This window comes from Aureobasidium namibiae (assembly GCF_000721765.1).
Source record: "Aureobasidium namibiae CBS 147.97 unplaced genomic scaffold scaffold_17, whole genome shotgun sequence".
Lineage (NCBI taxonomy): Eukaryota > Fungi > Ascomycota > Dothideomycetes > Dothideales > Saccotheciaceae > Aureobasidium > Aureobasidium namibiae.
In genome coordinates, this window is record NW_013581192.1 from 105,724 (window position 1) to 126,206 (window position 20,483).

Sequence of the window (20,483 nt, forward strand, 5' to 3'; positions counted from 1 at the left end):
GAGAGAGCCTGGCGATCATCTGGACAGATTATGCACGACTGAAGTGGGTCGTGGTTAATGGTGTGACGATTCGAAGCTACTTAGGAATTAATCAGTCAGTATTCAACTACCATGGAAAGCATATCGTAACGAAGTAGCGAGTCTCACTGTAAGAAAACCCATGTGGAGGCCCTGCTCGGAGTGATGTAAGTACCGTTCGATAGAGCCGATCCTGCCAATCCTGCCGATTGTGAGACAACTCGCGATGACAGTAAAATAGACCAGAAACTTTGCGTGTACAAGAAGAGAAGGATGAGAGGATAAGATCGAGTCCTTGCTGGTCGGGTTGCGGAAGTCACAGATGGAGAGATCCCTACGTCTCGATACGTTTTTGAGGATCAACATACATGATGGGAAGGAGCACCCAAGACTCACAAACGTCAGCGCTGATAACCAAAAGTAAAATTACATACCGCTATCTAGGCCTCGCGACACGGGTATACAGTCTATAGAAACAGAATATCGACGACAACAGATGCAACTATTTACAACTTCTTCTTCACCTACTCATCGATTTGATGAGACGGGCATCAACCTTTGAGATCGCCCTTGAGACCACCCTTGCTTTCGTGTGTAAATCTGTAGGCAAAGGTGACTGTCACAGCAGCGAACAAAAGAACACACAATGCGCTAGGACCCCATTTGTCGTGGTAGGTGATGGCGCGACGGTTGCGAATTGATTGCACACGGTAGAGGTATAGTCCCATGCTGTAGCAAATGGCGAATAGAGCGACGATGGTGAAGGCCCAGGCGGAAGCCAAAGCAGTGGTGTCACCAAAGTTGAGCAGGGTAGCAGCGATACTGCCGATGATGATACTGAACTCGAGCTGTGACGTTTATTAGTATTGAGTCAAGCACAGGACATGGACGACATTGCTTACCCATGACAGGAATGTACGTTCGGCTGCGAAGAAGACCTTGGGCTCGACACGCACTGGCACGTGAATCTTCTTGCCCTTGGGAGCTTTGTAGCGCTTCTCACGAATCTTGTCGTTGTTTCTAGAGCTAGGGATTCCCATGGAGGCATCCCCGTTTGAAGGCATAGCGGTAGGCTTGGGTGCTGGTGTGGCAAGTCTGAAAGCGGTTGCCAGCTTGTCGCCAACCTTGTCAACATAATGCGTCAACAGCTTACGGCGGTATGTCCAGCCACCAATACGCTTCGCTTCCTCGAGGTCATCGTCCTCATCGTCACTATCGTATAGTGGGTAGTCGTCTTCGTCAGCAGAGGGTCGGGCGGCCAAACGCTCTTCCTCGTCCAGCGAGTTGGGGTCGGCGCCGCCATTAGTGGTGCCGTAATCCATACGCTGAGCAACCTCGTGCTGCTCAAGGGCATCTCTGGCGGCCCGCAGACGACGGTAGTTCTCGTCGTCACCGTTGGGCAGGTTGGCAGCATCTTCCATCTCGTCATCGGTATCATCGTCCATCTGCCCGCTAGTAGAGATATCTGTGCTTTGGCCAGGACGCTCGATACCAAAGCGGTGTGAGACAGGCTTGCGAATGTCGACGTCCATTTGAGGCATCCAGAAAGGCAACAGATCGATGCGGGTAGGGTTCAAAGTTGCGGTACCGTGGATGAACTTGGAGAACTTGGGCACAGCTTCGACCAAGTGAGATGCGACGAGCTCACGAATCCACTCGGGAGGCTGCTGACCAGCCTGTGTCTGCAGCTTTACTTCGAGAACGGCGTAGGGGAAGCGCTCAACATCTTCAGCGGGCAACTGGCTGAAAGGCCAGTCAATACCGATATCCATACGGCGCCAGTTCTTACCGGTACGTTGGCGTCCATCAAGGTTGTCCTCGCGGGTCATGGTCAACTCGGTGTCGAGCGAGACACGAACACGGGCATCGCCAGGCAACTGGAAGGCAGTACGGTTGTAGAAAGAGCGGGTGACGGGTTCCAGCTTGCGTGCGATGACACGGTATTGAACTTCTCTGGCGAGTTGTTCGAGGTCAGCGATCTCCTTCTCGCTCTTCTTGCCATCACGGCGCATCTTCTCAAAGGCCTGCTCGACAGTGTAATCACCGCGCATGAAAGCGTTGACGTTCTTCTCCTTGAGTGCGAAACGAGCCTTGACTGACTTCTCGCCAGTCCAGTCTTCTCTGTGTGTCTTGCGCTCGACAAAGATGGTGTCAACGTTCATGTCACCGTACCATCTCAGACGGATAGCCTCTGCACCCTCTGTCTTCTTGAGACGGCCCTCATACAGCTCCCAAGTGTCTGTGTTGTCGTAGTAGATGGACGAGATGGCCGAGTCCTTGATCTCAAACTCCTTGCTAGGGTTGAAGACCAAGACGGGCAAGTGCTTGAGGATGATGAGCTTGAGCTCGGTGATGTTGTCAGGGTGGACCCAGTACTTTGTTGTTTGACGGACGAAGTTTTGCTGGCTTCCTCCGGCGGACGAATCACCCTTGGTAGGGTTGCCGCGAGTGCGGACTTGGTCGTAGAGCTGTGACAGACGAACAATGGAGGCGTCGTAGTTGTCCTTGAAGAAAGGCTTTGCATTGAGACGAGCAGCGAAGAGGGGCCTAAGCTGCTGGTCGGGGTAGAGCTTGTCGTGCTTCTTGATGATCTTCTGGAAGCCAGTGTAGTTGAGCTGGGTGAACTTGGCCAGGTCGTGTACGTCGGCGATGATGTCTGACAGATCTTCCTCGAGCATTCCAAAGTCCTCCTCGCTGGGAGCCTCCATGTTGGACTGCTCATCCTCTCCTTGTTGCAGAGCGGCCTTTGCACGAGAAATGACGTCTGTGACTTCACGTTCGCTGATCTTGATGCGACGCTGGATCTCACCGCTCTTGACTTGCTGGAAGTTGGAGACCTTGTCTAGCTCGGCCTCAAGCTCGCGGTAGAAGCGGGTTTCGTGTTCGTCGGTCCATGTCTTGTCGGGAGCGGTGGGGTTCTTGGAGGTCGACTTTGACTGGAGCTCAGGCTGGAGGAGTCTCTTGAGCTCGTCGTATGAGATGTAGTAGTAGTACCAGTCCTTGATCAAGGAGCTCTGCAGCTGCTGGCCGAACCTGTCGAGCTGGGTTAGCTGTTGTTTGCGTTGGGTGGGGCTGGCTGGTAGCCGTCGGTCGTGTGTTACGCACTTCATGGTTGTCTCTCGGGCGCGCGCTTCCTTGCAGCAATTTGCGATTGGGGAACAATTCCTTTGTCGTGCAGTACTGCTCCCTTGCAGAACTGGTATGCCAGGTTTCTCTCGATTGGAAAATTGTGGACAAAATGCGCAATGCGTCTTTGACGAATAAATCAATCCTCTCGAACTGCTCGTGCCTCTGGCCAATCAGCGCTCGCACGTGTTCTTCCAGACGAGGCCGCCTTGCTTACTTCCGCTCTCCACTCTTTTCCTGCCACTCCGAGCGTCATCAAGACAACCACAGCCAACCAGTGACATGCTTTCGTATATTACATTGCACCTCTGTACAGAGTTTCACCATTGAACATGCGCATGATTTGTTTGTATCACAGCTTTTTTCATTTTCTGCAATTCTTGGTTTATCCACCTCGTCCATAATCCCATATCAAGCAGAAGCCAGTCCTTGCCTTGTCTAATCGTCCGAATTCGTTGCATGATGATCATCCGATCATCCCATTTCCATTTCCTTCCCGAATTCTACATCGTATGCCAATCCCCATTCATTGTTCACATTTGTCAAAGTAGTCATTCAATGACTAACATTCTTAAGAAGAGTAGGTGGCATAAGTCTGACCGAAGGTCGAGGGCTCGGTACCGCTGATGAGGGCACCGTCGGAAGCCATGAAGTAGCTGTAACGCTCGACGAATGACTGACTGTCCATCCAAGGCATGACATCCTCGAGGAAAGTCGAGATGTCAGCGTTCGAGGGGTTGCCAGTAGGGGCAAACTCAGTGACCCAGACAGGCTTGCCGCCAGCGACATCAGTGGCGTTCTGAACGTGCTCCTTGAAGTAGGCAGTGTTGGAGGCAGAGTCGTACCAGTGGATGGTGACAAAGTCAACCTGGCAACCATCGCAGGCCTCGAGGAAAGCAGCGAGCCAGTTGAGACCCATGCTACCTCCACCGTTGGTAACGGCAGGAGCACCAAGCTTGGCTTTGCCAGCGAAGGGCATCATGTAAGTCTTGTAAGCGGAAGCGGCATCCTCGGGAGACATGTTGGCCTGAGAAGTCATGTCGGGCTCGTTGAAGGACATCAAGTGAGTGGCACCGTTGGCAATGGCGCTGGTGGCGCGCGAGTTCCAGACATCAGTGTGGCTCAGGCCCCAAAGGAGAGGGACGTAGTTGAAGCTGCTGGACAGACCGGCGCTGTCAGAGTCCCAGTTGTAGCCCCAGCTGACCTGGGTGCTGTCCTCGAAGCAGGTCAGGAGGGAGGCAGTGTTGTAAGCAAGACCACGCTTTCCGCTACCAGTGCTGCTAGAGGTGGGAACGGCTGAAGAAGAGGTCGAAGAGGCCTTGGTAGACGAGCTGACAATGACGGCAGAAGTAGGAGCGACCGCGAAAGTGGAGCTGATGCTGGAGCTGGTCGAAGTCGACACAGGAGCAACGGAAGTAGCGCTGGTAGATTGAGCAGCAGCAGTCGAAGTGCTGGCAGCGGCAGTGGAAGAGCGAGTCCACTTGCGATGACCCTTGTTCTGGAGGTCAAGGTCAAGGGCAGGAGCAGAGCTCTCGGCAGGGATCACAGAGCTGCTGCTGAAAGAAGCGCTGCTCTCCACGAGCACAGAGCTGCTGAGGGCAACAGCGCTGCTGAAAGCGACGGCAGTGCTGTTGACGTCGGCGGAGCTGGTGTAAGCCTTGGTGCTGAAAGTGGTCTGGACAGGAGCGGCCTCGGCGGAGGTTGCGTGAACGGTAATGGTAACACGGTTGGTGTGAGTAATGCTCACAACAGAGCTGGTGCAAGTGCTGGTGCTAGTACCCTTAGGAGCAGCCTCAGAGGAACCAGTGTGAGGGCCAATAGCGGAAGGGTGGACGAACGAATGACCAGAAGGCAGGCCAGCGGAGGCAGCAGTTCCAGTGCCCCAGATACCGGTAGCGTTAGCCATGCCATAGGGAGCGCCAGTACCGGTAGCAACACCAGAAGAGCCGAAGAAGTGCTTGTTGTGGTGGTGGTGCTTGCCGTGGTGCTTTCCATGGCCGAAGCTGGGGACAGCGACAGCAGAGCCGGCAAGGGCCAGGATGGCGAGCTTGGTGTTGATAGAAGACATCTTTCAAGAGGAGTGATGAAAAGGATGAAGAAACTTGGATATCTTGTTGAATTTCGAAAGGGCGAAAAAAGTGCTGCTGCTAGAGCGCCTTGAACAAAAGCCTACCAGGGCTTTTGGGTTGCTAAAAGAAAGAGAGTGGTGTCTGTACAGACGAGAGAACGAAACGAGCGAATGCTCTTGAAAGAGAGTGAATGGTAAGGCGGACGTGGTTGGGAGGAAGGAAGGTCGAGGACAGAGTGCGACGGCTAGATAGTTTTATAAACACGCACCTGGCGGAACATTCGTTTACCTTTCACGAGATGCGCCTCACGACAAACGCTTCACATGGACCCGTGCTCTCGTCACTTCCGTCTTCACATGCAGGACGGCAAAAGTTACAACAAAGCCAATTCAAGGGGTAAAGAGACCACGCAATCAGGTACCAAGTTCCACATGGTGTACTACAGAACGAGAAATCGAGCCGCGGCGCACAGCTAATCGCACGACACTGGACCGGCTGTCACATCGGGCCTAGAAGAACAAGGGGCACTCAGGTGCCATTCGCTGACATGGGGCTTGCACGGATCACACATAACGTGCTGCCGGCGCATGTTGGAAAAGCTTGTGTGTGGCGCCTGGGGATTGGATTGGTACTCTATCGTCCATGTACGAGACCCGAAGCACGTTTCATGATGTCTTGCCAATACACCACAACGAACTTGTTCACATGTTGATAATTTGGAGAAGGAGGAGGGTGAAACAAACCGCCCACCGTCCACACCCCGATGCCCGGAAAATCGGCCAAGGAAACGCGCAGCGGCTTTCGTTTCAGATTGCGCCCTCGACGGCCCGTCGGAAGCAGCCCGACAACCTTCTCCAGGAGCCGAAATGATTGACAGGGGCAAGAGGTCCAGCCGAGCGATGCTCAACAATTATCGACTTCTTCAGCTGCTCAACAAGAGCGCTACAAACATGTATCAAAGATCAACTGTCTACCCTGCCGATGCTCTAGAATCGCATATGCGATGGATCCACCTCCAATATCAACCACGTGTTGACCGCACGGGGGATCTCGATGAATTTTCCTCTTCGAACCTTGAAGAAAAGAATCATCCAAGCGGCTCCACTACACCACACAAAGTCCGGACTGCATGCGGCGCCGAGGTGGGTAGAACAAGCCTCCGTCAGCCACCAAGATGCATTCGCAATCGCGGCACAGACAGACATCAGAACCTCACCACATGGCAGAGTGAAAACAGCGATTAGCTCGATAAGTGTGTGTGTGGAGTCTCAACGACAGGCAGAGAATACATGGAAGAGTTTTTGCCTTTGATTGCCCGACAACGACCTCTAGTCGCTATCCACTACTCAGCTCGCCTTGTCCTCGGCGGCATACACCAAAGTACAGTTGTACCTGGACTAGATTCAGTGAGCGGCTCAATCCGAAGAAGACCATAAACTCTTCTGCTCAAACAACGTGATTAAGAATATTTTGCTGCATGCTGGCGACACTTGGCTGAGGCTGACGGGTCTAACAGCTGTCGAGGTGGATATCCGCTCGAAAGGAGTCCAGGATGTGGTCGGGCAATCTCGACATGCAGAAGCGACAGCCTTGCCGTCCCGTCTTACCTCTATTCGGTTAAACCTGCGTCGGTCAACATCGATTTGGTGCAATGCTTACACGTCTGCTGTCCAATTTGTGTAAGGCTGCTTCACCTTGCATCAGGCACAATCGTTTGTCGCCAACCTATGATCGCTGCTTGCACAGTGAACAGCACATCGAGCATGGAGGTCAGCTACGGTCTCCTTGCCGAGACTTGTAAAGCGGCTATGTCGTGGTGTACCGAAGTCTACACTCTGCCGCGTGAATCGATCACCCAGCCCACTCTCGGCCTGACTTTCTTCGTGTTAGAAGAAGCTCTGGGCCTCGGAGAATGATATCGATCGCTTGTGTCTGGTGACTTCGCCATCCAGGATATCTCAGATAGAGTCAGCTATCTTGCTGTGACGACTGATTTGGACGACGGAGTGTTGCATGGTGGGGTTGGGTTGACATGCCGACAGCTTGAGCTGGATTTCTTGTTTGGTGCCTCTCTCGTTATATTCTAAGCTTATGAAGGTAAGATGGGTTCGGTTCCATCATATCAGGCACCCATCTGCCCTTGGTAGCACGAGACAAGAATCAGACTGAATTGGCGATGATATATTGTCGTCCGTATATAAGGGCAGGGTTGTACGGATATCAAGTCTATCGGTCCCTCGAGGCTCGCTCGGAGCGGACGATAGATGGCATAAGATAGATAGAACAATGAAATATTCCCCTGATCTCTAGTTAAACATCCTGATCCTGCTTAGTTAGCATATGATCAAGTCGTGAAGCTTAGTAGAGTATTGCATTATTCTACCACTCAATCATGTTGATAATCAGACAGCAGGAGGAGAACAAATTCCGGAGCCTATAGCTTCAGGAATGGTGCAATCTTCCCACTGAGTTACGCCGCAGAGACAGGGCAAGCATTCTCCAAGTTGGCCTCTAAGGTGCCGAGCCTCTCTCTAAGACCCGTAAAAATCATCCTGGTGCTCCTCATCCCATACCAACAATGCCGTCTTACACTCCTCTTTCCTAAATTTGTGTGGCCATCCGTGCTCTCTAATGATCCTCTGCAACTGTTCATGATTCTCAGCGATCATCTCCTCGTTCCACACCTTTTCCGACGACGCAGCCCATTCCAAGCTCTCAAATTTCTCCCTCCACTCAGTCAACAGCTCTTCCAGAAGTCTCGTCTCGCCGCAAGCATTGCGCCACGCACGCGGATCATCGTCTTTATAACTGACTTCTGGCTTCATGCTATCGTTATGCGCCCACTCTGTCACCGTACCTACTAATGATCAGCGTGGTTCGAGGTTACTCGAAGGGACAAATTACCATCAGTAGTATCAAGTAACCACCAGCAACCTGAATACTGATCCCGGCTCATAGTAAGCGGCACCACCCAGCTCTTGATCTTATCCTCGTCATCCTCGTACTGATCTGGCTTCAATCCCTCCGCTGCATCTGCATCAAGCGGTTCCGTGAACGGCGCGGCCGAGTAGTCGATCGCGAAGGTTTCGAAGCTAATCGCGTACCCCTTTGGCAAGCCAGGATTCCGCAGATACGGGAGGTGTTTGAGGAGCGTGATCACCGTTTCGTTTTTGTCTAGTGGCGCGAAGTTTGTTGCAGTGATGTTGGGCCAGCCTGCAGCTGGTGGGGAGACGATGTCGGATGCTTCGATGTATGGCAATTTGCTGAGGGCGTGGTAGTAGGTCGATAGAGCTGTCTTGATGGCTTCGGGGTCGTAGACTAGAACTTTGTTGTCGAAACGGGGATCGGGTAGGTTAGGGGCGGTCATTAAACGTGATGGTACGAAGTAGTCGAGTATTTATCCCTTCGCTCGTAGTAAAAGAATCTCTACTTCAAGGGGGTAAATTTGCTTGTCAATAAAGATGAAGAAAACGCTTGAGAAAACTAAAGTAAGCCTTCAAAAGGATCGGATAACCTACTAGAAAAGCGACGACGACGAATTTAGATTAGCACCATTCTACTAGTTGACACAGAATTGTATGTCAGCTAAGAGTAGTATGGTATGGCATGGCATAAAGCCGGGATTCTACCGATTGCATGTACCATCCGCTCTGCCTTCGAAGGTTGCTTCCGCGGCTGTTGGTTCATCGCATTCACCATGCGAACTCCAATCAACAACCTCTCCCCTCGAACCGCTCAGGACTCTAATCCTAATGGGCCATACATATGGGTATGATGGACTCAAAAAATGAGGTATCGACTTTGCTGAGATGATGTAGCGAATCTTGGGCCTTCTTCTATGCGAACACAGATGACTTGACATCACATTCTCTGACTGCCGGATTGAGAACTAATCTGCAAGATCTCGAAGCAACACCAACCGCGTGTTCCCAGTCGATCCAACACACAATACCATCGGACAATGCAATCAGAGCCGAGATCCAAAAACTACAGCAAGAGCTCGACGAGAGAAGACAATCGTTGTATATCAATTCCACCATGGCATGCAAGTGCTAACACGAGACAAAGACGATCTGAAGCTCTGTCCGAGCAACAGATCCAGGTCTCACCACAATCACCCTCTCAACCAGCTCCACCACCCCCACCGACAAACAACAGCGATCTAAACTCGTCTGAGCTTTATCGTTGCTGGAATTCATGTTGTAATGGCCGCACCTTCTCTAACAAAAGCAATTTTGCTAGACATCAACGAGAGAAGCGGAGAGGTAGAGACGCTGCAGATCTGAAATGTTCTCTTTGTGGTGTTGGGTTTACTCGGGCTACCGCGAGACACGCGCATGAGGCTGAGAGGAGGTGTCGAAATGGTAGTGTCAACATGTCTGCAGGTAGATGAATCCAGACATATTTGAGAGAACACACGAGCCCTATGTTGAGCCCGTATGGAGCGTCGCAGTTGCTTGTGTAGATGCTAGAACAAGGCGAACGCACGCCAAATAGATACAAAGCAGTGCACTTTGCTAGGGGCTTGACAGCAGTACACAGAAAGTAGATCTCGAGTACACGGGTGATACGCGATTCCGATCGATACACATCACGTACAGCTGAAAACATGTAAAAGTCATATCATGCAAGAGGCGACCACCACCTTTCTACGACATATCAACAACCACCACAAAGAGAATCTCACATACAAGAGGGGAGCAAAAGAAACCACCTCCCTGGTGGGAAAGAAACCGGCAGCCCCCGCGTTCTCTTATTTCGTCCAGTGTAATCCAATTTGAAAATGATGTCCAGTTTAATCCAGTGTCAAAGTAATGCCGCTCCTGAGGATTGAACCAGAGACCGAAGTTGGTGAGATTCCGTTCCAGCCAGGTGGGCCAAACACACCTAGCCGAATAAGGCGGGACCCTTGCCTGGCTGGACAACAGCTTCCCTGGAAACATAGTATATAAGGGTAGAGGGAAGTGAAGGCGTCTTGGGCAGGTGCAGATCCTCAGCGCGAGACGCTTGTGTTGGAGAGCCTTCCTGAAACATGTGCATTGCCGCTTCCGCCGCGCCTTGTGGTCTTCACATTAAATGTGCAAGCCAATCTACTGTCCGCACCCATAGCGACGGCGAATTCGAGAGCGCGCTGACACCGATTGCTCCTGCCGCTGATAGAACTTTGGGTCGGATAGTCCGAAGATGCGGTTCTCCAGCTGACATTCATAAACATGACTTCCAAGAGTGGATGCTTCTGCTAGTCATCCGCAGTGTAGTTGCTCCTCATCGATACAGTCGGCGGGCCCAGAGCAGTTTCTACAAAAACAGTATCAGGCACCACCGCTCGATACATCTCCAAAGCCGTCACCATCTCAAACCAAGCTGTAAAGCAAGGAAACTTGGATCTCCATGCCTTGTCAAAAACCTTGGCAAAACCAAAACTGACCAAACCAGCACAAAAAAGATCAGCCAGAGTCAAGCAATCAGCCACGAGATATCTTCTGTCATGTAAATGATCCTCGAAGATTTGGATGGCTTGATCCGTCTGCTTCTTTGCCTGATCAATGCCATCTGGAGAGTAAGGTGCCACGCCCAGGAGTGGGAGGATCCAGGCTGCCATTCTTTTGACGACGTCGGTGTTGCAGAGGGACATCCAGCTGACGATTTTGATGAAGTCCATATGTCCAAAGCCGAGCATCCTTGATCTGGAGTCTTGACTTGCTACTGTATGGCTGATCAGCTGCCCCGATAAGACTGACAGATTCGTCCGTCCGTACCGTGTAGTGCAATTGCCATACACTCGGTCAGAACCGTGCCATCAGAACCAACAAAAGTAGGCGTCTTGCCCAATCTGTTCAGCTTCAAGTATTCTTCGGAAAGTCCAGTTTGTGGATTCGTCTCCACCACCTCGATATCATAGTTGACGGCATGGGCGACTGCAAGGATGCCAATAGATCTCGGACCACCCTATTGAGCGAGTAATATATCAGCTATCTCGCTCTCTGCACATCATGCTGGAGGTCATTTTACCTTGTATGTGTATAATTTGTTACGAGACATCTTGATGCCTACCGGGATCGATCCCATACGGGGCACAGAGTGAGGATTGAGAACTTAAACGACTTTGCATCACGATCAGCAACAGAGATGTCGTCGGAGCACAGTCTGATCCCTCGGAGAGATTTTGCTGGCAACGGTGATCCGTCGGCATCCTTCGGCATCTCCACGATCCTACACGATCCCTCTTTCCAGCACCACATTGTACACAATTACTTTACCACTTCTCATATAACAAAGTACATGAACCTCAGACAAAGTGTTGTTTGCGGTTGAAGAACCTGATCTGGGTCGCACTTGTAGTCGTATTGCAGCCCAGGCGAATTTGAACGGCTGTGGACACAAGAACACAATTCATCGTTACCTTGCAAAGGCAGGTGTCACGGATGATAACAAAAGGCGGAAATGTTTCATCATGTCCTTGATCCGCCGCTAGTGATGGATATTGGAAAGTGTGCCATGACTATATAAAAAGATGACTGAGGCCATGTCCGGGTCGCTTCTCATTCACTGCTCGTCTAACAACCTTCTCACATCATCTCACTTCCTTGCTTCCAACCATCTACCTTGTTTCTTTGACAAACGCAAGTCCATCAGACCCTCTTCAAAGGAGCTTCAACGTACAAACCAGGAATGGTCAGCCTCGACATCGTACGTAAAGCCAACAGTGGCCTGCGCTCCAGACTACCCAAGCCTGTGGCCCTCTTCGTAGGAGGAACAAGTGGCACTGGCCGAAGCACGCTACGCCAACTCGCATTCAACACTAAGGCTCCAACGGCCTATATTGTCGGACGCAATGAGAACAACGCCAAACCGCTGCTGAAAGAGCTGCGTCAGCTCAACCCTCTCGGCTCTTACAACTTCATCGAAGCCGATATCTCACTCATCAGCAACGTTGACAAAGCTTGTGAACGCATCAAGCAACATGAGAATGCGTTGGACCTGCTTTTCATGACTCCAGGTGGTATCTCGCTGGTCGGACGTCGCGAAACAAGCGAGGGCATCGACAAACTATTCGCGCTGCGCTATTACGCTCGCATGCGCTTTGCTCAAAATCTGCTTCCACTGCTGGAGGCTGCGGAGCCTCGACCAGGACGTGTCGTCAGTGTTCTGGGAGGTGGCTTCGAAGGCAACATCAACGCCAACGACCTTGACCTAAAGCACAACTACAACATTGTGAGCTGCGCTATGCATTCTGTCACCATGACTTCGTTGGCGATGGAACATCTGGCCGCTTCGCACCGCGCCTCCTTTATTCATGTTTTTCCTGGCATAGTCGGGACGAACATCTACACCAATAGCTTTCCTCGACCCTTGGCTGCCCTGTACAACTATGGCATGTGGCCTTTGATGTACCCTTTCTCGGTCAATCTTGAGGAAAGCGGCGAGCGTCATCTCTTCCATGCTACGTCCGAACGCTATCCTGCCAGGAGTTCTGAGAAGTCTGGTGCTGTTGCTTCTAATGAGGGAGATCGAGCAGCTATGGGCTCCAACGAAGTGCTCGGTAGCGGCGCATACTTGACGAATTGGAAGGGTGAGACGTCCGCAGCGGGCAAGAAGATGCAGAGATTGAGGGCGCAAGGTATGACTGGAAGGGTATGGGAGCATACCACCAATCTGCTCAGTCGCACTGTGCGATAGATGTATGCACCATGATATGTACAGTCTCAATCGAATATTTGTATCATAGATTGTAGGTTGCCGTCGAAGTCGAACGTGCTCGTGTCCAGATCTGTTCCAAACCAATCTATCAGCTGGCTAGCATCCAGGCTCGCGGATGGTAGGGCAGTTTGTGCGAGATCCTCAATAACGTTGCATTGACCTGTGCCTGACATACTCCATGCTAACAACTCTTCATCGAATGCGGAGAGTGTCGCTCGTACTGTACTGTCGAGACCTTGGGAGATAGGCAGTTCTTCTCTCACAGTTCCGGAATGATTCGTGGTCCCACCTACTTGGCCAGCAAAGTTTCCCCTCGATGGTTCAGCTAAAGTCCATACATTGAGCCAGGACAACTCGGAAGCGAATCCTTGATTACCACATTGGCGAAGCATCCTGTGAAGCCTGCGGAGAGTATACGAAAGTTTCTGGGCAGGCCACAGTGCACCCCAACCACTGAACTTCTTCACCAGACGCCCCAGGTAGTCGTCAGCTTTGAGATCCAGATCTCCATGGTCCCGAAATCCTCTTGATGCAAAGTGGAGTTTCACAAGCACTATTGCTGTGTGTGTTATCTGCACAGAATATGATGTTGGGAGAGCACGTATCAGGGACATGTCTAGAGATAGAAATGTGTCGAGTAAGACGTGGGCGGCCGTGAGGCTCTCGGTGAACTCAGACTTACTGATATTGATGGAGGTTCTACCATCTTCAGGAAGTGAGGGTATGGCTGGTGTTGTGGTCATCTTCAGTTCGTGGATGTAGAGCGTCACGAACTGTCGAGATAGCTTTAGTGAGTCTGCCTCGTGTCAGTCACTGGTCCAGGCGAAACAAACAATTGACAGGTACCATTCCAGATGTGCGCTACAGAAGCCCACTCCGCTAGCTGACGCTTGGCGACTCTGTGAGTGACATTGACCGCAGTCACACTAGGGGTGGAGGACAACTGTGCTTCACACTCCTCCAAGATGTATTGCAACCTCACTTGAGCGCACAGCACTTGGTCAGATACGCTTAGGGCGTCCAAACACTCGTCAATATGTCGAGTCCATCGCATAATATTTGGTATGCGTAGCGCCATCGAAGCGCTGGGAACTGTCAGTATGAAGTCTTCGAGGTTTATGAGTTACGCGTGTACCTTGAACAAATGTGGTAGCACGCTAGCCACAGTCTCCTCACTTCCAGGCTTGTGTATCGATTGCCCTTACCCATGCCCATGACCATAGCCATGTTGGCAGCAGTATGACTGATCTGGAAAATGTCCATCTGTTCTCCAGCCTGTGGGGAATCCAGACTTCTGTGCCACACCACCGAGATGATGAGAGCTTGCAACAAAGACACCCTGTACAAATTGGTGTCAAGCACGCAAGTAGAATATACCCGTACAAGAAGCTGTCGGACATATCGCGTGACTTTCGCATCATAGAAGCCGTCACCTGCCGCGTCTAGGATAGCGAGGAGCAAGGTCGGGGTAGTCCGGAGCACAGCTTCTGCAGTCGCGTGCGGACGAAACGCCATGAAGGGGAAATGTTGGAGCATATTGTCCATGAAGTGGCTAAAGATCAAGCTTGTTGTCTCATCGTCAACGGCGTCACGAATGAGTTGCCCGATATGAGCAGTGGAGTACTCCACCGAATGTGAGGTAGAGGGGTTCGTAGTTCTGCTTGTGCCTATGGAAGTAATTGCTGGCTGTGGGTCAAGCGTGGTCGTTCTTTTCACGGCAGCGGCCTGAGTTGACGAAATGGCCGCATCTCGATGTTGCAAAACCTCTGCCAAAGCATCTAGTCTTGTCCCAGTACCATCGATAGATCTGCTATCGAACTGTTTCTGTCTCTTGTTCGACTCCTCGCGCGGTATGCAATGTCTGCCTACCTCGCTACAGCGCAAACAAGGCCAATCATCATCTGGTTTTCGGCAGCGGACTTTGGAGGTACGGCATGCTTGACATGCTCGTTCTGCTCTTGCTCGAGTCTTGTCACGCGATGTCGGTTGTGTCAAGTCCATGATAAGTCATCTTTAGACGTTGGTATGAAGATTTGCGGGACCGAAGACGCTGAGTGCGCGTCGTGTGCGGGAACTATAGAATATTATCTCCGCTTTATTTCCGTGGAGACTATCCGCTTGTCGGAACCTTTGTGTATGTTCACAGCTGTATGCTTTACATCCTTTAGCACATGCAGAGGGAAATGTAAAGAGATACTCAGCGGGATTAACTACAATACGTGATAAGTCAAGTCAGAGTTGCCCCTTTCTAGCTCCAAGCGGTCTATCTTCAAGCCACCACAACTGAACCTAGCCATACAGCAAGATTACAACATCGACCTCAAGCTTGAGAGCTCCGGACTCACAGCCTCCTTGCTCTTCAAGGTGAGCACAGCAGCCTTCTGTGCAATGTCTACTAGTTCTTCGATCTTCGCATCCTTACCTCTCTTAGCAAGGCCAGCAATGATAGTGCCCAAGAAAGTATCTCCGACGCCGTTGACACTGACAATGTCCTTCTCGTCAACTTTCTCAGCGGCAGGGAACAGTCGCATATAAACACCACCGACACCAGACGATTCCTCAGGCAGATTGAAGCAGCGACTGAGTATATACGGCGAAGATGCAGGATCTTGGAGACGCGGATCACCAGCAGGAAGGATCTGAGTAAGAAGTACACCATCTGCACCGAGCTTAACGCATATCGTAGGAATAAACGGCAAGAGCTGAATGGTCTGTTGTGGAATACCAGCATCGACAAGAGAAGAGTTGGTCGCCATGGTCATCGCCACACGAGCACCTGTGGAAGGGATGCCTAAAGAATCGATGACTGCCCACCAATCCTGACGATCGAAGAATCCAAGCGAACTGGCTACTGCGTACATAGCTGAGAGCTCCAAAGAGTTGGGAGTCGACAGATGTATCGAAGGGTCAGGGAAGGTTCGCAGAGTGGTCTGCAGAGGGAGTTGAAAAATTTTGGGAGCCTTTGCAGTGCTCACAGGCTCAAAGGCTACATGCGCAGGGAGAGACTTGGCGGCTTCGAGCCAACGAGCCAAAGACGATGACTGCCAGTTTGCGTCCAAGACGAGATGTGTGGGCTTGCTCTGCAGCAACTGTGGCAGCCAGAAGTCGTTGAGCGTATCACTGGATGTAGAAGTGGTTGTCGACGGTTGGCCTGGACGAACTGCAGGTTCGTCCAAGATGTCCATGTCGGCCATAGCGATTACCAGATCTTTGCTCGCATCGTTGACTGCCACATACTGAGCCGTACTGCTGCCCTCGCGGATCTTGATACCAGTGTTCTCAAGCCCTTCTGTTGTAAGTGCATCGAGAGCAGCTCTGCCCGAAAGGTCGTCGCCTACCGCACTGCAGAGACGAACTGGATCACCCACGAGATTTGCTGCGCGGGCAACATTGTGAGCTACACCACCTAGTGACTGGTTGATCTTGGCCGGGTTCGACGTGTGCAGAGCAGGCTCTTTGCTTGCAGCAGAGGAGATCGGAGCATAGTCACATGAAAAGTCAACAGCAAGTGCTCCGGCCACGAAAATTGACGGGGAGATTACAAATTTCGTCTGCTCGATAGGAGCGGAGACAGTCTGAGGCGAACCAGATGTGGTATAGTCTGTGGAGCCTTGTTCGACAGTCTGCGAGCATGGTGCTGGCTGAAACATCCTACCTCAGTCAGCCGAAGTGACTTGGAGCCCCAGCAATACACTCACTCACGAAGTTTGACCTTGGCCGTCCTCGGCTTGTAGCTTCGTCAGCTCAGCCGCGACCGAGGTACCTCTTCTGACATTGTTCTCAATCAGAGCCTTGTTCGACTTGACGCTGTTCTTGCCTGTCAAGTCTTTGATCTTGGCAAGGATAAAGGGAGTGTTAGCTGCCCCAGTCGCACCTGCCTGTGCGGCCTCTTGCAGAGCCTCGTCAATCACCTTATCCATTTCGGATTTGGCAATACTGAAAGCTTCAGGAATGGGATTTGCGAACAACAAACCAGACTGCAGACCAAGCGACTTATGCGCGTGGATCACCGCAGCAGCAGTCTTTTCATCGTTCAGGATCATTGGACTCTGGATCCCGCTCTCCCGAGTCCAGAAAGCAGGGAAATCTATCTTGCCATCGCGGCCATCGGCGAACGTGGCAACCGGTACACCCTGAGTCTCCAGGTACTCAAGAGTTCTTCCAATGTCAAGGAAGCTCTTGCAGCCGCTACTGACGACAGCGACAGGAGTACGGCCAAGCTCGGTCAGATCTGCCGAGATATCCATGGTACTTTCAGCACCTCTGTGCACTCCACCTAAACCCCCTGTAGCGAAGACTTGTATACCGGCCAGATGAGCCAGAATCATGGTACCAGCGACAGTTGTGCCTCCGTTGTAGCGACGTCCTGGAGAACCCAAGCCGCAAGCAAAGCCCAGATCACGCCGTGAAATCTTGAGCGTATCGGGTTTGCCAGCAGCACCAGCAAGACGAATGACCTCCTCAGCGTCTAGGCCTACACGGGCGACGCCATCGAGAATACCAATGGTAGCTGGGACACCACCGCCGGCTCTGACAATCCTTTCCAGGTGGGAAGCTAGCGCGATGTTGTCCGGGTAAGGAAAGCCATGAGTGTATATTGTACTCTCGAGTGCAACGACAGGTTTATTTTCGTGAATAGCCTGCTGGACTTCTTCAGAAACCTTCAGATAAGGGCTTTTTGACGAAAGACTGCGAACACAACGTAGACCAGACGTTGACTGGCGCCAGGTTTGGCTAGATAGTGCAGCTTGACGCAATCTGAACATTTACAGCAATTGAATCAATTCTTCTGATTGAGTTTCAGTGCTGGATTGTGAAGATGAGTAACCCGATCAATGCAGATTGAGCCACTTCGCAATATCGATAAGATCGACGTTCGAGTAGAGTTCTCCAGAGAATGTAATGGTGCAGATAGATTATATTGAGAGGTGGTGATACAAAGGTCGGATGGCGTTTGGAAGAAGTCGCGATTGGATGACGCGGCGAGTCGGGGGAAGGTGGGCCGAGAGCGAGAGGCCACGCTTCCACCAAAGCTGGAGAGCTATCGGCTACATGCTTCAATCCTCAGGAACCCACCAACTCAGACAACAACCATGAGGAGCTTGAGTTTACTCGCAGGCTGCGCTGCAGCGCTGCTCTCCTTCGCAAACGCCGAGGCCAACCTCAGCAACCCTGATGTCTCGAAGCAGATGCTGAGCGGCATCTTCGAGCCTCCCCAGGTCTTCCAGCACACCAACCTTGTACGAACCGTCAACCTGGAGAAGGAATATCCTCGCGAAACCATCAATGTCGTTGTTGAGAACATCGACTCCAAGCCTCAGCAGGACTACTACTTGCCTTTCCCTCAGGATCTGATTGCCAGAGTCGGCGGCCTGGACGTCAAGGACAAGAACAAGCCCGATGCCATCTTCCCTAGCCCGGAGATTGTCGGCATTGACACTTACAGGTGAGTTGGATATAGCTGTTGTCTTGTCCTAGAGTGCGCTGACCAAGTAGCCCCATCGAGTACTACCGCGTCAAGTTACCCTCCCCTTTGGCACCCAAGGAGAAGCTCACCCTGTCTATCACCTACTCGATCCTGTCCGCTTTGAGCCCTCTGCCTGCCACCATCAACCAAGCCGACAAGCAATACGTTCAGATCACTCTCAATGCCTACACAAACTCGGCCTACAAGACCATCAAGCAAAAGACCAAGCTCAAGATGCCCACCAGCGACGTTCCCGAGTATACTGTTGTCGGTAACAACGCCGAGGGCCAAGAAGACCCCGTCAAGCAGGGCGTTACCTTTACCTACGGTCCCTACGGCGAGGTTCCCGCCGGTGCCAACCAGCCCGTCTCGTTGAGATACGAGTTCACCAAGCCTCTGCTGCATGCCACTCTTGTCGAGCGTGATATCGAAGTCAGTCACTGGGGAGGCAACATCGCAACCGAGGAGCGCTACTGGCTCGAGAACAGAGGTGCTGCCCTGAAGAAGCAGTTCTCGCGTGTTCAATGGCAACAGACTCAATACTTCAACCCTCCTACCTCGGCTCTCAAGGAACTCGAGTACCCCCTCATCATTGGAAGCGCAAACCCCTACTTCATTGACGACATCGGTAACGTCAGCACTTCCCGCTTCCGTCCCAGAAACACTCCCAAGGAAGCCTTGCTCCAGCTCAAGCCCCGTTACCCAGTCTTTGGTGGCTGGAAGTACAGCTTCAAGGTCGGTTGGGACAACGACCTCAAGAGCTTCTTGCGCAAGCTCAAGACTGGTGATGGTTACATTCTCAAGGTGCCTTTCCTTGAGGGTCCTAAGCAGTCCGAGGGCCTAGAGATTGAGAAGTTGACTGTCAGAATTGTCCTCCCTGAGGGCGCAACGTAAGTTCTGTTTCCTGTCTGACGACGATCGACAGAAGCTAACAACAACGGCAGCAACATCAAATTTGAGACCAAGGTTCCCATCATCTCGTCCGAGGTCAGCACACACCGTACTTTCATGGACACCGTAGGCCGCTCGACGCTCAAGCTCACTGCCCTGAACGTCGTCGACGACTTCCGCGGCAAGGATCTCGTCGTGACTTATGACTACCCCTTCCTCGCCGGCTTCAGGAAGCCCATTGTCATCTTCAGCTCCCTCATGGGCACTTTCGGTGTCGCATATCTCATTAGCAGACTCGATGTCAGCATCGGCAGAAAAGCGTAGATTGTTTTTATAGCAAGAAAGTCGATTTTCATTTTATGTCTATACATGGTTGTATTTTCTCGATTATCTCCCAAACAGTGGTCTATGGTAGATGGTGAAGAGTGTCGATAGAGTTGAGAAGTATTATGTCGGCCTCACTGAGGCATGCTGATGGACAGTGCAGGCCAGCTGCACTGACTGATGGTGAGGAGGTAATCAGGGCTTCTTTGTACGTTCAGTCTGGGAGCCGTCGTCCCAGAACTCCATGTCGCTCTCGGAATCCAGAGCACCTTTCTTGAGCAGTTGACCCTTTTCGGCGAGAATGTCTTCGAGGGTGATACGCTTGTCGGAGAAGATCTAGACGTGTCAGAAGTTGTCGCTGGGTAGGAATGGCACGCGGTAGATATACTTTCAGGTGGTCGGCAATCAGATGTCTGTTCTTGCAGCCGGGACATGTGATGAGGATTGTGCCGTGGTGATAGCCCTGCTTGGACATGCGGTGCGACGAACGGATCGAGCATGCCTTGCAAGTGAAGGTCATTTCGTATGAAGGGACCTCCTCACGAGACTCAGGCTTGGGTAGTTGGTCGGGACGGTCGGTCAAAGGCTTGGCTGTTGATTCACATCGTCGCTGCTGTGATTGGAAAGTGTTGGAGAGATGTGACTGAGTGCGGAGGAGGGGCGGGAATGCCGATGAGGGTCGCGACGAGAGGAGTCGGAGCTGCTGGCGGTATGCTTGAGTGATTGAGGGTTGGCGCAAGCAGACGCGCTGCAAAGCACGAGTTGCAGAGGGGACAGACATGGCGCAAAGGGTTGGTAGTCAGACAGTGGCAGATTGAAAGTGAATTGTCGCAACTTCGACGCTGTTTGCGGCGCGTCATGGGCGGCAAGGAATTCTGCCATGTGGA

The 20,483-nt window shown here is 51.8% G+C and overlaps 9 protein-coding genes across 9 annotated transcripts; 2 read left to right on the plus strand and 7 right to left on the minus strand.

The window, feature by feature from the left end:
* Window positions 1–569: 569 nt before the first annotated feature.
* Window positions 570–3,128, minus strand: M436DRAFT_84699 (vacuolar transporter chaperone 4; the record flags this gene model as incomplete). Its single annotated transcript, XM_013568958.1, has 2 exons — window positions 570–866; window positions 921–3,128. The coding sequence occupies 2 exons, from the start codon at window positions 3,126–3,128 to the stop codon at window positions 570–572; spliced, it is 2,505 nt and encodes an 834-aa protein (XP_013424412.1).
* Window positions 3,129–3,715: 587 nt separating this feature from the next.
* Window positions 3,716–4,495, minus strand: M436DRAFT_53954 (uncharacterized protein; the record flags this gene model as incomplete). Its single annotated transcript, XM_013568810.1, has 1 exon — window positions 3,716–4,495. A coding segment is annotated over one exon (780 nt), but the record flags the coding sequence as incomplete, so codon positions are not given.
* Window positions 4,496–7,744: 3,249 nt separating this feature from the next.
* Window positions 7,745–8,580, minus strand: M436DRAFT_54104 (uncharacterized protein; the record flags this gene model as incomplete). Its single annotated transcript, XM_013568837.1, has 2 exons — window positions 7,745–8,073; window positions 8,118–8,580. 2 exons carry the CDS (start codon window positions 8,578–8,580, stop codon window positions 7,745–7,747), a joined length of 792 nt encoding a protein of 263 aa, XP_013424291.1.
* Window positions 8,581–10,452: 1,872 nt separating this feature from the next.
* M436DRAFT_54016 (elongation factor 1 gamma) lies at window positions 10,453–11,255 on the minus strand (the record flags this gene model as incomplete). The annotated part of the gene is made up of 3 exons (XM_013568824.1): window positions 10,453–10,919; window positions 10,973–11,162; window positions 11,226–11,255. 3 exons carry the CDS (start codon window positions 11,253–11,255, stop codon window positions 10,453–10,455), a joined length of 687 nt encoding a protein of 228 aa, XP_013424278.1.
* Window positions 11,256–11,885: 630 nt separating this feature from the next.
* On the plus strand, window positions 11,886–12,893 carry M436DRAFT_66512 (NAD(P)-binding protein; the record flags this gene model as incomplete). The annotated part of the gene is made up of 1 exon (XM_013568913.1): window positions 11,886–12,893. One exon carries the CDS (start codon window positions 11,886–11,888, stop codon window positions 12,891–12,893), a length of 1,008 nt encoding a protein of 335 aa, XP_013424367.1.
* Window positions 12,894–13,240: 347 nt separating this feature from the next.
* M436DRAFT_18792 (uncharacterized protein) lies at window positions 13,241–14,873 on the minus strand (the record flags this gene model as incomplete). The annotated part of the gene is made up of 4 exons (XM_013568796.1): window positions 13,241–13,641; window positions 13,755–13,999; window positions 14,050–14,537; window positions 14,631–14,873. Coding segments are annotated over 4 exons (1,377 nt in total), but the record flags the coding sequence as incomplete, so codon positions are not given.
* Window positions 14,874–15,220: 347 nt separating this feature from the next.
* On the minus strand, window positions 15,221–17,680 carry M436DRAFT_75431 (IdgA domain protein; the record flags this gene model as incomplete). The annotated part of the gene is made up of 3 exons (XM_013568959.1): window positions 15,221–16,515; window positions 16,627–17,603; window positions 17,634–17,680. The coding sequence occupies 3 exons, from the start codon at window positions 17,678–17,680 to the stop codon at window positions 15,221–15,223; spliced, it is 2,319 nt and encodes a 772-aa protein (XP_013424413.1).
* A 327-nt stretch (window positions 17,681–18,007) lies between these two features.
* M436DRAFT_54270 (oligosaccharyltransferase alpha subunit) lies at window positions 18,008–19,596 on the plus strand (the record flags this gene model as incomplete). Its single annotated transcript, XM_013568871.1, has 3 exons — window positions 18,008–18,360; window positions 18,411–19,271; window positions 19,326–19,596. 3 exons carry the CDS (start codon window positions 18,008–18,010, stop codon window positions 19,594–19,596), a joined length of 1,485 nt encoding a protein of 494 aa, XP_013424325.1.
* Window positions 19,597–19,791: 195 nt separating this feature from the next.
* On the minus strand, window positions 19,792–20,377 carry M436DRAFT_54182 (zf-DNL-domain-containing protein; the record flags this gene model as incomplete). Its single annotated transcript, XM_013568851.1, has 2 exons — window positions 19,792–19,932; window positions 19,985–20,377. The coding sequence occupies 2 exons, from the start codon at window positions 20,375–20,377 to the stop codon at window positions 19,792–19,794; spliced, it is 534 nt and encodes a 177-aa protein (XP_013424305.1).
* Window positions 20,378–20,483: the final 106 nt, after the last annotated feature.